General features: G+C 37.9%; 2 protein-coding genes and 2 long non-coding RNA genes across 4 annotated transcripts; 2 read left to right on the forward strand and 2 right to left on the reverse strand.

The window, feature by feature from the left end:
- Positions 1 to 1,408: 1,408 nt before the first annotated feature.
- LOC141593057 (uncharacterized) lies at positions 1,409 to 3,314 on the reverse strand. Its single transcript, XR_012521278.1, has 5 exons — positions 3,267 to 3,314; positions 2,913 to 3,097; positions 2,507 to 2,611; positions 1,981 to 2,185; positions 1,409 to 1,480 (listed from the first exon to the last, which is right to left on the reverse strand). It is a non-coding gene; the product is annotated as an uncharacterized LOC141593057 (long non-coding RNA).
- LOC141593054 (putative terpene synthase 13) lies at positions 1,877 to 4,107 on the forward strand. The gene is made up of 5 exons (XM_074414004.1): positions 1,877 to 2,170; positions 2,273 to 2,672; positions 2,889 to 3,246; positions 3,337 to 3,585; positions 3,661 to 4,107. The coding sequence occupies exons 1-5, from the start codon at positions 1,951 to 1,953 to the stop codon at positions 3,955 to 3,957; spliced, it is 1,524 nt and encodes a 507-aa protein (XP_074270105.1). The 5' UTR covers positions 1,877 to 1,950; the 3' UTR covers positions 3,958 to 4,107.
- On the reverse strand, positions 3,816 to 11,945 carry LOC141593055 (uncharacterized). The gene is made up of 6 exons (XR_012521275.1): positions 11,857 to 11,945; positions 8,269 to 8,443; positions 7,577 to 7,739; positions 6,792 to 6,958; positions 6,107 to 6,210; positions 3,816 to 3,903 (listed from the first exon to the last, which is right to left on the reverse strand). It is a non-coding gene; the product is annotated as an uncharacterized LOC141593055 (long non-coding RNA).
- LOC141593052 ((3S,6E)-nerolidol synthase 1-like) lies at positions 8,691 to 12,393 on the forward strand. Its single transcript, XM_074414002.1, has 6 exons — positions 8,691 to 8,956; positions 9,033 to 9,294; positions 9,954 to 10,353; positions 10,570 to 10,927; positions 11,041 to 11,289; positions 11,884 to 12,393. The coding sequence occupies exons 1-6, from the start codon at positions 8,735 to 8,737 to the stop codon at positions 12,175 to 12,177; spliced, it is 1,785 nt and encodes a 594-aa protein (XP_074270103.1). The 5' UTR covers positions 8,691 to 8,734; the 3' UTR covers positions 12,178 to 12,393.
- Positions 12,394 to 12,741: the final 348 nt, after the last annotated feature.

The raw sequence follows: 12,741 nt of genomic DNA on the forward strand, positions 1-12,741 counted from the left end.
AAACTATATACTTAATATACAAAAATCATTTAAGAATATAGATAATATCTTTTAATATTATAGATAAGTGAACTAAATTAATTTATAGATAAATGAATTAAATTAATGTCATGTAATAATAAATTAATGTCGGTTAACAAAATGAGCGGAAAAAGGGGATTGTCGTTGTCGGTAGGAACATCGATGATAAGAGACGGGGTAATTGGGTATAAATGTGTGTGTAGCATTTGGGTTATGCGGCTGAGGTGGGCTTCAAATGTCTGCGTGGCTTTTTTTTATCCTACGTGGCATTGTCTACGTGGACTTAATTGGACATTTTAAGGTAGCCTTTTAATAGTATTTATAGATAAATGGAAACGTGCTGCAGTATTTATAAGTACACAGTACGGGTCTACAATAACACATCCTTTGAACGCAACCGAAACTGAGACACATACTTTGAACGCAACGGAAACTGAGAGAGACTTAACATAAAAATGAAGAAGAATTTTCAACTTTTTTTCACGTTTACCTTATACGTAGAGCTGATCATCAGCACGGACTGACCCGACCGGCCTTGACCCGTTATTTTATGCAACTTGGCCTGTCCCATCGCGGCCTTAGCCCGTTGTTAACCCTAGCCTGGCCCGGGTCCTGAAATTCCAGCCCGGCCCGGGCTTGGCCCGCCATTTTAGCAAAATAAAAAGGTCAGGCCCACTAGCCCGACCCGCCATTGACCGCCTCGGGTCTTGGCCCGGATCAAGCATATCCCAGCCCAGCCCGGCCAACTCCGCCCCTTCTCCTTGGCCTGGCACGGGCCTGACTTGTAAAGCCCGGCCCGCCCCCGGCCAGCCCGGCACGAGTACAGGTCTACTAGTTATAGATTACATATTCTCCCAAGTTGAAATTTTCCACGCCCGCCAAGTTTAAATCTTTGTACGACTATGAAATTTTTTGTACCGTTTACATGAGATAGGTCGGAATACAGTTTTAAGTGTTAACATTTCGTGCGGTTTTCTTCTCAATAATGAAAACGTGCTATTTAATCAGCACAGTGTGTCTTGACAAGTATAACACATACTTTGACCGCAACTGGAACCAGGGGTGTCTAAGATTCCGTGCAACCACGGGCGGAGGAATCCGGCCTCCGGTTTTAAACAACGGATTTATAAGCTTTATTGATGAAATTCGATACAAATATTAAAGTTTAGTACACTTGTACTTCATATTTGTGGCCTCATTTTTTTGCGCGCGCACTGTGCCTCCATTTATTTCAAGACGCCCCCGATCGGAATCGACAAGAGGGGGCCTAGTGGGGGCACTCGTCCTCGTTGGATGATTGAAAATTTATAATTTTCATACTTAAACCTTATTATCAATAATTGTTCTCCATGAGTTGAAATTTGTTAAGTTCAAATCGGGCTCCGCCGAGTTGTCGATTTAGTATCTTGGTGTGGAATCACCTCTTCAAAATACCCTTATATATAGCGCGGTACTCGGCCTTGTATTCAAACAAAATAACAAAGAGTTAATCTCCAAGAACTTGATTATTCACAAAGGTCAGAATGCAAAACATGGCAATAATCTCTTCCTTCAAATCTATCATCTGCTATCCTAAGGAAACACAAATTTCTAGGATGATGACGGTGAGGAGAGAATCTAGATTTACGACACAAAATACTGTAACTATCTGTGCTAGTACTAACCAGAGCATTAGTATTAACAAGGGTGAAAACATAAATAATCTGCCTAAACTGCAGCAGAGTTGTTCTGTCAATGCTGAACCCCACATCACAGTTCAGGTATATTCTTCTACTTCTGTGATATAATGGATGCTTAAAACACTGTACTTTCTTGTCGCAACCAATAGTTTGCATACCAAAATGGAATACGTAAATTATTGCAGTTTTCGGTTCTTTATTTCAGCTAAATCAAAAGCTTCAGAAGAGGGTTCAGAGGATAAGGGAAGAAATGATAACACACACAGAAATAAAATGTTACCATGCAGAAGACTTGGTCATGATCGATGCCATCCAACGGTTAGGTCTTCAATACTATTTTCAGAACGAGATCAGTGATGCATTAACAAGGCATTATGAAATATGTGGCTCAGTTGAAGGAGACCGTGATCTTCATGATACTGCCCTTCGCTTTCGCCTCTTGAGACAACATGGATACGATGTCTCTGCAGGTAAATTACCTGATGCTATACAGTATACACAATCAGTAGTTGCATTTCTGAAGAGTAACTACATCATTTAATATTCTATACTCTACCTGTTTGATTGAACAGACTGCTTTAGCAAATTCAAAGACAAGGATGGGAACTTCAAGCAAGAACTGAGAAAAGACAGTAAAGGACTAATGAGTTTATATGAAGCGTATCACGTTCGTGTTCCAGGGGACGAGATACTAGATGACATTGGTGAGCTAAGTGGCCATCTCCTACGGAAAATGGACAATGATGAACCATCTGAGGGCTCTGTTATTGAAAACACACTTAGGAATCCATATCATACAAGCTTACCAAGATTAATGGCCTTGGACTTCCTTCAGAATGTCGAGATCACGATGAACTCACTTCATAACTTAAGTGATGAAAGCAGTTGGTTGAAAGAGATTCAATATCTGGCTGCAATTGACATCAACATGGCTCAGATCAACTACCAGAGAGAAACAACTCAAGTTTCAACGTAAGTTTTTCGAAGGCAAACCCTTTGAATAGTTTATAGCAATTAACACATTTGCATAATTTAAAATATGTTTTTTACTCAAATAATCCTACGAAAGTAGGTACTGAGTTCTTCAGCAAGAGTTATCTGATGTAGTATATCTTAGTGTAAAAGTCCTTACAAAAAACTATTAAGCATACAGAGTAGCTGATGTATGTTATTGTCGATGATTATTAGATGGTGGAAAGGACTTCGACTGACTGAGGAATTGAAGCGTGCGAGAAACCAGCCAGCGAAATGGCATATGTGGTCCTTGACCTGTCTGCCAAGTCCAGATATGGCAGAGCAGAGAGTAGAGCTCACAAAAGCCATAGCATTTGTTTATATTATCGACGACATTTTTGATATGTATGGAACACTTGACGAGCTCATTCTCTTCACTGAAGCTGTTAATAGATGGGAATATGATAATATCACAGGATTGCCTAACTACATGAGAGTCTGCCTCAAAAACCTCGATGAGCTAATCAACGAGATTAGCGAAAAAGCCTATGATATTCATGGATGGAATCCTAAAGAGTTTCTTCATAAAGTGGTACGTCGATGAAAACTTACATTTTCGTACTACGTCTATGATAAGCGTGAACACTAAAACTGTAGTTGAGTCTTATATAAATTCATGCAGTGGAAAGATTTATTCAATGCATTCCTAGTGGAAGCAAAGTGGTTTGCCTCCGCACACACGCCTTTAACTGGAGAGTATCTGAAGAATGGAAAAGTTAGTTGTGGAGTTGGTATTGTATTTGCATACCTCTTCTTGCTCTTGGGTGAAGGAGGAAACAGGAAAGGCCAAGGTCTCTTGAACAGCCATATAGAAGTTGGATCTTTAGTGGCTACAATTTTTCGTCTTTGGGATGATCTAGGGAGTGCCAAGGTGCGTCTCCTGACCACTTGTTTAATAACGAAGGCTAAGATATTCACCTGTTGATCAAAGTTCATTGTTGTACAGGATGAGAACCAGAATGGACACGACGGGTCATACATAGCTTGCTTCATGAACGAACACAAAGGTAGCTCGACTGAGAGTGCACGAAAACATGTTCATACAATGATCTCAGACGCGTGGAAATGTCTCAACGAGACGTGCCAATCATCCTCTCAATTTTCGGCATACTATAAAGAGGCCATCCTCAATTCAGCAAGGATGGTACCGGTGATGTATAACTACGACAAAAGCCATCAGCTTCCAAGCCTAGAGAAACACATGAAATCATTGCTAATTAGTGAGCAAACAGACATTAGCTAAAAGTACAGCTCAGTCTCTCTGTCATTAGCCAAGCCAAACGTCTTAAGTAATATCGATCATCCTGCTAAAATGTATTATGGAGTAATAATGATAATAATATCGATTATCCTACTAAATGTCTAAATATCATTTTTCAAGGTTTAAAAGTTATTCATAACTCATCAAAATAAATGTGTATAACGGGCTCGTTAAACCACTTTTAAATTACTAGATCAAATATTAAACCTTGCAATTATATTCTTAAATCACAATAAGCATCCGCAGAATTTTCCCGCGGTGAACATATTGTCTTAAGAACCAAAATACCACAATTTCAAAAAAGTAGCATACTCTACTCTCTCAGGCTTAATTGGAATTGTGTAATTTATCCGCAAACATTTGATTCATAATTCAAGTAAGACGGTACCGAACCCGGTATCACCAGGTGGCGATATCTCATTTGTAAAATTCTCTTTTCCCTGTATATAATGATAAGTACAAAGTGGAGTATTGGATAGGGAATGAATAGAACATCCATCCTTAGTCCACCCCCACACTTATCAGCTTCAACCATGGAAATTGAAATGGAAACAATATCAAAGAAATGGTTAAACCATCAAAACCAACACCCCCACATCTCAAATCCTATCAACTCTCCCTTTTCGACCAACTTTTCTCATTTTCCGAGTATAGCACACCAATGGCATTATCTTACGCTGCCCCTCGTCGTTGGAAAACCGACGAGGGTAGCAGCACCATAACTAAAAAGTTCACTTTCCAAAACTTTTTCCGTTAATTACCCTCTTGTCGGGAGGGTAATGCCCCAAGAATCGACTATTAATTGCAACTACAAAGGAGTTTCCCTTGTCGTTGCACGAGCTCATAGTCAATTATTTCCTTTTTAAGTGTCACTATGTGTTGTCACAGTCGGGTATTCGCCCGGTGCTACAGCCAGTTCAGGAAGGGAGTAGTGACTAGTGAGTGCATTGTTAAAATGTTTGTGTTTACTCCTGCTAGCATTTCCAGATTGCAAGCTAAGTGTCGCAGCAACGTTGTTTCTAATCTTACTCGAATCTAATCCGTGCTGCTGCTGCTACTATTCAATCATCCAGCTCACGAATTGCAAGTAATAGATATTCTCTTTATTGAAAAACAAAAGTTACCGAAGTTGTCTTAGCCTATTGATTAGGATGGAGGTTTATCGTACAATGGTTTTAGATTCGAATTCCCCCTCGTCTATTTTCTCCTGCCCTCGTGGCTCATCCGGAAAAAAAAAAAAAAAAGACACAAATGTTAAAAAGAAAATTCCAAAAATATTGAAAGAGAGAGGATAAGTATGTTAGCTGCATTGTAGGACAAGAGATGGTTCCAACCTTCATCCATTCAGTCAACATACGGCCTCACCTCCGTCCGAAGTTACCGCCAACAGCTTTCGGGAAGTTTGTAACACATGCATTCGCCGACTCCAACAACGACGAAGGAGGCACGCCCCCCGAAACTTTGTGAACTAGTCATATCATTGCGACAAGCATTGACCAAGACCAGGGACAGTGAATGGCTAAATAAGTAAAAAAGTTCCGCGGTAAAGGACATGTCGAGGCAGCGTGCGAACTTAAGAAACTAGAAGAATTCAAACTTTTTGAGGGGACATGTCGAGGCAGCGTGCGAATTTAAGGACATGTCTAAATCATACTTCTTTACTAGTTTGAGGGGATTCGATCAGTTGGATTTCGTGTCAGGAGCTCCTGTTTGGATCGGATTTTCGGGTGGTAGGCCTAGCTCTTTCTTTAAAGACTGCATTCTGTTGATTCATACAAGTGGTCATCGAATCAAAGCATGGGTGATACTTAATGAGACGGAAATGGAAGTTTTAGAGTCGGATCAAGAATTTCTTACAGTTGCTATTCAAAGTGATGTTGCTCCTTTTTCACCTTTCTTCCAAAGGCCTCACTTTAATTTTACTAATTTGATGAAACTTTTATGGTATTTTAAATAAATTGATTAATTGGTACGTTTTTTCAATCATTTATGAGATGTGCCAGAAGGTTGTTTTCGGGGTCAAAATCTAAAGCAAAGAACCGTTCATTTACCTAGAAACCGAGTACAATATATCTATCTATACAATGACACAAAAATTAAACATAAATTTTCTTGAGCTAGAGGTTCGAACCTGAACAGTTATTCCACCATCTCAGACCAGAGCAAGAAAACATCACTTGCTAAAACTGGTCAAATCGAAGCTCAGATCAGGCTGAGAAAATAAGAGCATTTAACCTGAAACACGGATAAGAACATGAGATGATTTAAAGATATATACAATCCTTGATTACTACTTCATATATTCACTCTTAAAAGAGTTGTTAATTTAGTTTAATCAGAGGTCTGAATGCACATATTATCAACTAACCGCAAATTCTTATTTCAGACGGGCTGTTTTCCCGTCTGAAATAAGTCGGATAAAATGTTGCCATTTTTTAAGAAAATGTAACCATTTAATCCACAAACTGTTATGATTAGGGGTGTCACTTTTTACCCTGAAAATGATGTGAAAAATAATGGTATCAGAAAATAACAACATTTTATTGTAAAATGATGACATGTTGCCCGTCTTATTTCAGACGAGAAACAGTCGTCTGAAGAAAAACGCATTGTCAACTAACATATTTGACAAAGTCGTGAAGTGGGGAAACTCGTGAAATTGATTTTTAACCCCACCAGCAACAAAGTCGCCATTGTGAGTCCTTTTCTACCGAAAGGAAGTAAAAAAAAACTTGCGTTCAGATTTTTTTGGAATGCAACCGTGTTTAAACTCACGAATGAGCGGTTTGCTGTCCTTATAGTCCTACTGAACTTACCATAAGTTGCACTGTAGTATGTAGGTATAGTAACGGGCCAAAATTGGGCCGGGACTAGTAAGATCCAAATCCAGATTCGCGTTGCCTATACTTGACCAAGATCCGGCGGGTCCAAATCACCTAGACCTTGATCCGGGCCCGACGAAATCGAGCCCCCCAGGCACAACCTATATTTTTTAAAGAAAGAATTAATAGTTAGCAATATCCAAACGACAACAACATACAAAATATAATCTCTTTTATATACATGTTTTACTAAGCATTCACTTTTCTCAATAATTTTTGCATTAAAAGGTTCTCTTTTCTTCTATTCCTCTCAAAAATTAATCAAATTCTTACCAATTACGTCCATTGTGCAACTTAATTCTCAAATTGAATAAAATACATCATATTTTTATTAATTATACATCATCTTTTTAACTATTCCTCTACAGAGTTTTCTCATGTACGTGAAAGAGCAATAGCCTAAACGAATTATACGTTCAAGGGTACCAACATAGCTAGCCATATTCAAATTAAAAGAGAACCAATTTCCGAAAAAAATGATAATACTTGGATCTAAAAGTCTAAAACTAACTGATTTTAGATCTAATCAATATTAAAAAAAAGGGTTGGTTTCTAAATTCCATTGCCACCGTGCCTGCAACTCTGCAAGTAGTCGCCAATTGCCACCACCGCACCGATCAACTTTGGTTTAAAGAATTCGTAATGTACTAACGAACGCTAAGACATAGTTTTAAAGGATGATGAAGTTCATTGTTGTACACAGGATGATGAAGTTTTACCTGTTGATGACGTTCATTGTTGTACAGGATGAGAACCAGAATGGATACGACGGGTAATACGTACGTAGCTTGTTACGTGAACGAACACAAAGAGGCCATCCTCAATGCAGCAAGGGTGGTGCCGTGATGTATAACTACGACAAAAACCGCCGGCTTCAAGCCCCTAGAGAATACATGAAGTCATTGCTAATTAGTGAGCAAACAACAGTCAGCTATAATCAAAAATCAATCTTTCTGTCAGTAGTTTTTCTATGCCCAATAGGAGCAAGTTCAGCATTCTGTTGGAAAAACCATAGGAATAAATAGGAAGTCGATAAGGTTGAATTACAGTGTCTCCAGTTTGTTATAAAAAGTTAATAAATCTCAAGTTCAGTTTCCTTTGAATGCAACCATGTTTAAAACTCGTGGAGCGTTATGTTGTCATCGTGGTTCTACCCGACTGTAGTAGAAAAGGAAAATAAAAACAAAAATCAGAAAATCTTAAGCATAATAATCAGATCTCCTTGTAAAGAGATACAAAGAGTTTAGAATTATTTCTTACGTCTGAATCGTTTGTTTACCTTTAATTAAAATACTTCTAACAAATACGCCACAAAAAAGATAACATAAGCATGAGACAGGGAGATTAATTTACCAGCTGAAAAAATGCTAAAACTATGAAAAACTGGCAGAAATTAGGTGTTAACATTCACCTGTTACGTCATTAGGAAGGCAGATGACTGAACAGTTTTGTGCAAGTTTAGTTTTAAGAGTAAACAATCCCATTTGGTTGTTTGGTGCTTCTTCTATGAATGTAACCATACTACTTTCTGGCAATTAGTAGTTCCATGTTCGACTGTTCGGCATGATGGATGATTTGACCCAAACCTGAAACAAATTTAATCAATAGATTAACCAGCTTCTGGCGCGATTCAGCAAAATATCATAGCTCAAAAATATCTGTCAAAATTCCGATCAGTTATAACTTATAAACCGGAACTGAAACTGATAAGAGACTGACTTGACATAAAAATAAACACGAATTGCCAAACTTACCTTAAGCTACAAATTGCTGTGTAATCGACTCCGTAAAACACATTATAAATAGCAGCAGTACTCAGCCTTGTATAGTCATTGAGAAAACAAACATTAATCTCTACCAAGGTCAGAAAGTACAACATGGCAATAATCTCTTCCTTCAAACTTATTATCTCTCCTAAGGAAACAGAAATTTATGGGATGACCCTTGGGAAAGAACCAAGATTTATGACGCGACATACTGCAACTATCTACCCTAGTAAGAACAATAACATTATTATTATTAATAAAGGTAAAACAACAAATATTTTGTCTAGAGTGAAGCAGAGTTCTGTCAATGACGAAACCCTCGTCACAATTGAGGTATATTCATCTACTATTCTACTTTTATCATGCTTCCTCTATTCCATTGAATAGTATATATTTTTTGCCTTTTCAGCAAAATCATCAGCTTCAGGAGAGGGTTCAGAGAATCAAGGAAATAATGCTAAACAATTCATTAAAACGTTGCCATGTAGAAGATTTAGTCATGATCGATGCCATCCAACGGTTAGGTCTTCACTACTACTTTCAGAATGAGATCGATGGTGCACTAAGAAGGCATTATGAAAGATGTTGCACAGAGGATGGAGACCATGATCTTCATGATACTGCCCTCGCCTTCCGCCTCTTGAGACAACATGGATACAATGTGTCTGAAGGTTATTAACCTAATGCTAGTACAGGCATTTCCAAACACTAACTACATATTTTGTATGCTTGCATGGTAATACGATTGAACTGTGCAACTATGTTGCTCGGACTCTTCAATATTAGCTCGCGTATCCGTAACGGAAACTTGACACTCGGACATGGGTAGGACACTCGGACATTTCATTTTCGACCAAAAACATGAATTATTTTCATACAATAGCCGAATCCGATACTTGAACACGCACCCGTGTCGGATACTTCTAACCAAGTCCGCGCAACATAGCTGTGCAACACCACCAATAGCATTATTACCCTTATTGCCTCAAAGGCTCTCGCCTACAGAGGGGGAGGGATTCAAATATACACAATTCTAACCCTATGTTGAACTGATTGTTACTTCACTATTAAGACTTATGTGAAAGTGTGAAACAACAATATTACCAAAGTACTGTACAAGGATCCTGCCCATGACAAGCTAAGAAGGGTCGGGAAAATGCAGCCATACATCTGAGCTGAAGGTCAGCAGACCTTGCAGTACTAAAATTGCATACCGCTAAATGCACAATGTTGTTCTGCTTTATTTCATTCCAAAACCAAACAATTAGTAAGTTTTATTCGATTGATATTCTCAAGATTGCTTTGATTTTAAACATATTTGCTCGAACAGACTGCTTCAGCAAATTCAAGGACAAGAATGGAAACTTCAAGCAAGAACTAGAAAAGGACAGTAAAGGACTAATGAGTTTATATGAAGCATTTCAAATGCGTGTTCCAGGGGATCATATACTTGATGATGCTGGTGAATTTAGTGCGCATCTCCTACGGAAAATGAAAAAAATTGAACCATCTAAGAGCTACATTATCGAAAACACACTAAGCAATCCATATCATAAAAGCTTGCCAAGATTTATGGCCTTGGACTTCCTTCAGAATTTCGAGATCAAAATAAAGTCACTTCATGACTTCAGTAATGAAAACAATTGGATAAAAGAGATGCAATACCTGGCTGCAATTGACATCAACATGGCTCAGATCAACCACCAGAGAGAAATAACTCAAGTTTCAAGGTAAGTTTTTCGAAGGCGAACTCTTTGAATAGCCTTAAGCAATTACCAAAATCTTCATACTTGTAAAACATGTTATTCACTCAATTGCCCTTATGAAAGTAGGTACCGAAAGTTCTTTAGTAAGAGTAATTAGGATATATCTTAGTGTAAAATGCCTAACAAGAGACTACTTGGCATACACAGTAGCTTATGTATGTTATTGTTGATGATTATTAGATGGTGGAAAGGACTGCGACTAACCGAGGAATTGGAGTTTGCGAGAAACCAACCAGGGAAATGGCATATGTGGTCCGTGGCTTGTCTGCCAGGTCCAGACATGGCAGAACAGAGGAAAGAACTCACGAAAGCAATATCATTTATTTATATCATCGACGACATTTTTGATCTGTATGGAACACTCGATGAGCTCATTCTCTTCACTGAAGCTGTTAATAGATGGGAATATGATAATGTCACAGGATTGCCCAGCTACATGAGAGTCTGCCTTAAAAACCTTTATGAGCTAATCAACGAGACCAGCCACAAAACCTATGATATGCATGGATGGAATCCTAAAGAGTTTCTTCAGAAAGTGGTACGTCGATGAAATCTTAATTACTTTCTATGTAAATACTTGAGTAATTAAACCATGATTACTTATAAGCCTGAATACTAATCCATAGCTGAGTCTTGTATAACTTTATGCAGTGGAAGGATTTATTCAACGCATTCCTAGTGGAAGCAAAGTGGTTTTCCTCCAGATACACGCCTTCAACTTATGAGTATCTGAAGAATGGAATTATTAGTTGTGGAGTTGGTATTGTATGTGCATACCTCTTCTTGCTCTTGGGTGAAGGAGGAAACAAAGGAGGCAAAGGTCTACTGAACAGCCATGTAGAAACTGTATCTTTTACAGCTACTATATTTCGTCTTTGGGATGATTTAGGGAGTGCCAAGGTGCGTCTATTTTTACTTTTATTCCCACACCATCTTGAAATTTGGTCAATATGATTCACAAATTTATTTGAGCATCATGGGTGGCTGATATCAAGGTATCAAATTGTAGTAACAGTCGCAATGACGGCAATGCTCACATACATAGTGAACTAAGACACAGTGGCATGTTAATGCAGCGGTTTATCACGTCTCACTATTTATCTGTCAAAAAAAGGCAAACCTGTAGAAGAAATGTTGCTATCCCAAATTTTCATTTCTGCTAAGCTCACTTCAACTAATGACAAATATTTTTCATAATGGCCAATGTTTAGTAATATGCTCGTCATTTAACACCAATTATCCGACCGAGGTATGGTTGAATTGAATATATCAACACTACAATGCTTCAAAAGGGTTCATAGTCGTCTTTTATTGAGGAAGGTTAGATATATTCAAACCTATCAAAATCTAAAGATGAGATTACCATCCGATACCTCATATTTTACGAGAATTAAGAAAAAAATTAACATGGTGGAGGCAGTAGAACAAAAAAAGTACTCATAATATAAAGAAGGCTAAGATATTCACCTGTTAATGGAGTTCATTCTTGTACAGGATGAGAACCAGAATGGACATGATGGGTCATATGTAGCTTGCTACGTGAACGAACACAAAGGTAGCTCAACTGAAAGTGCACGTGAACATGTTCATACAATGATCTCAGATGCATGGAAGTGTCTCAATCAATCGTGCCAGACTTCTCCATTTTCGGCACACTTCAAAGAAGCCGTTCTTAATTTAGCAAGGATGATCCCAGTGATGTATGACTACAACGAAAGCCATCAACTTCCAAACCTAGAGAAACACATGATGTCATTGCTAGTAAGTGAGCAGACAACAGTCAGCTAAAATCAAGATTCAATCTTTCTCTATCAGTAGTTTTTCTATCCCCTATAAGAGCAAGTTCAACATTCTGTAGGGAAAACTATAGTAATAAAATAGTTACTGACCTCAGTCTGCAAAATATTTTACGAACATAAGTTGAAAAAGGAAGTCAATTTGAAAAAGGAAGTCAATGAGATTGAATTACAGTATCTTCATTTTGTTATACAAAATTAATTAATCTCTTAAAGTGCTTCAGTCTGAAATATTAGGAATCAAAGGCACAAAAGGCTTTAACATAGTATAAATATTACAATAATAATAATAATCCGTTGAGAAAGTCATTAAGCTATTGCTTATTATTATCAAGGAAGTAATGCTAATTAAGTGATTAGGAGAGGAGTCAAGGAGCAGTTCAGATGACATTCCAACTCAAGCGTAACCAGCAAACAAGGATCCATATTACTAGCTTCAGTTTGTAATGCACATAATTACATGAATCGGATTAGTAGCTATAAGAATATAAGAACAAACTAGGCTCCGTAAATAGTAAACTCGAAACCTGATAAAGAATTCGACTCTAACTGCTAT

Source organism: Silene latifolia, chromosome 7, assembly GCF_048544455.1.
Source record: "Silene latifolia isolate original U9 population chromosome 7, ASM4854445v1, whole genome shotgun sequence".
Lineage (NCBI taxonomy): Eukaryota > Viridiplantae > Streptophyta > Magnoliopsida > Caryophyllales > Caryophyllaceae > Silene > Silene latifolia.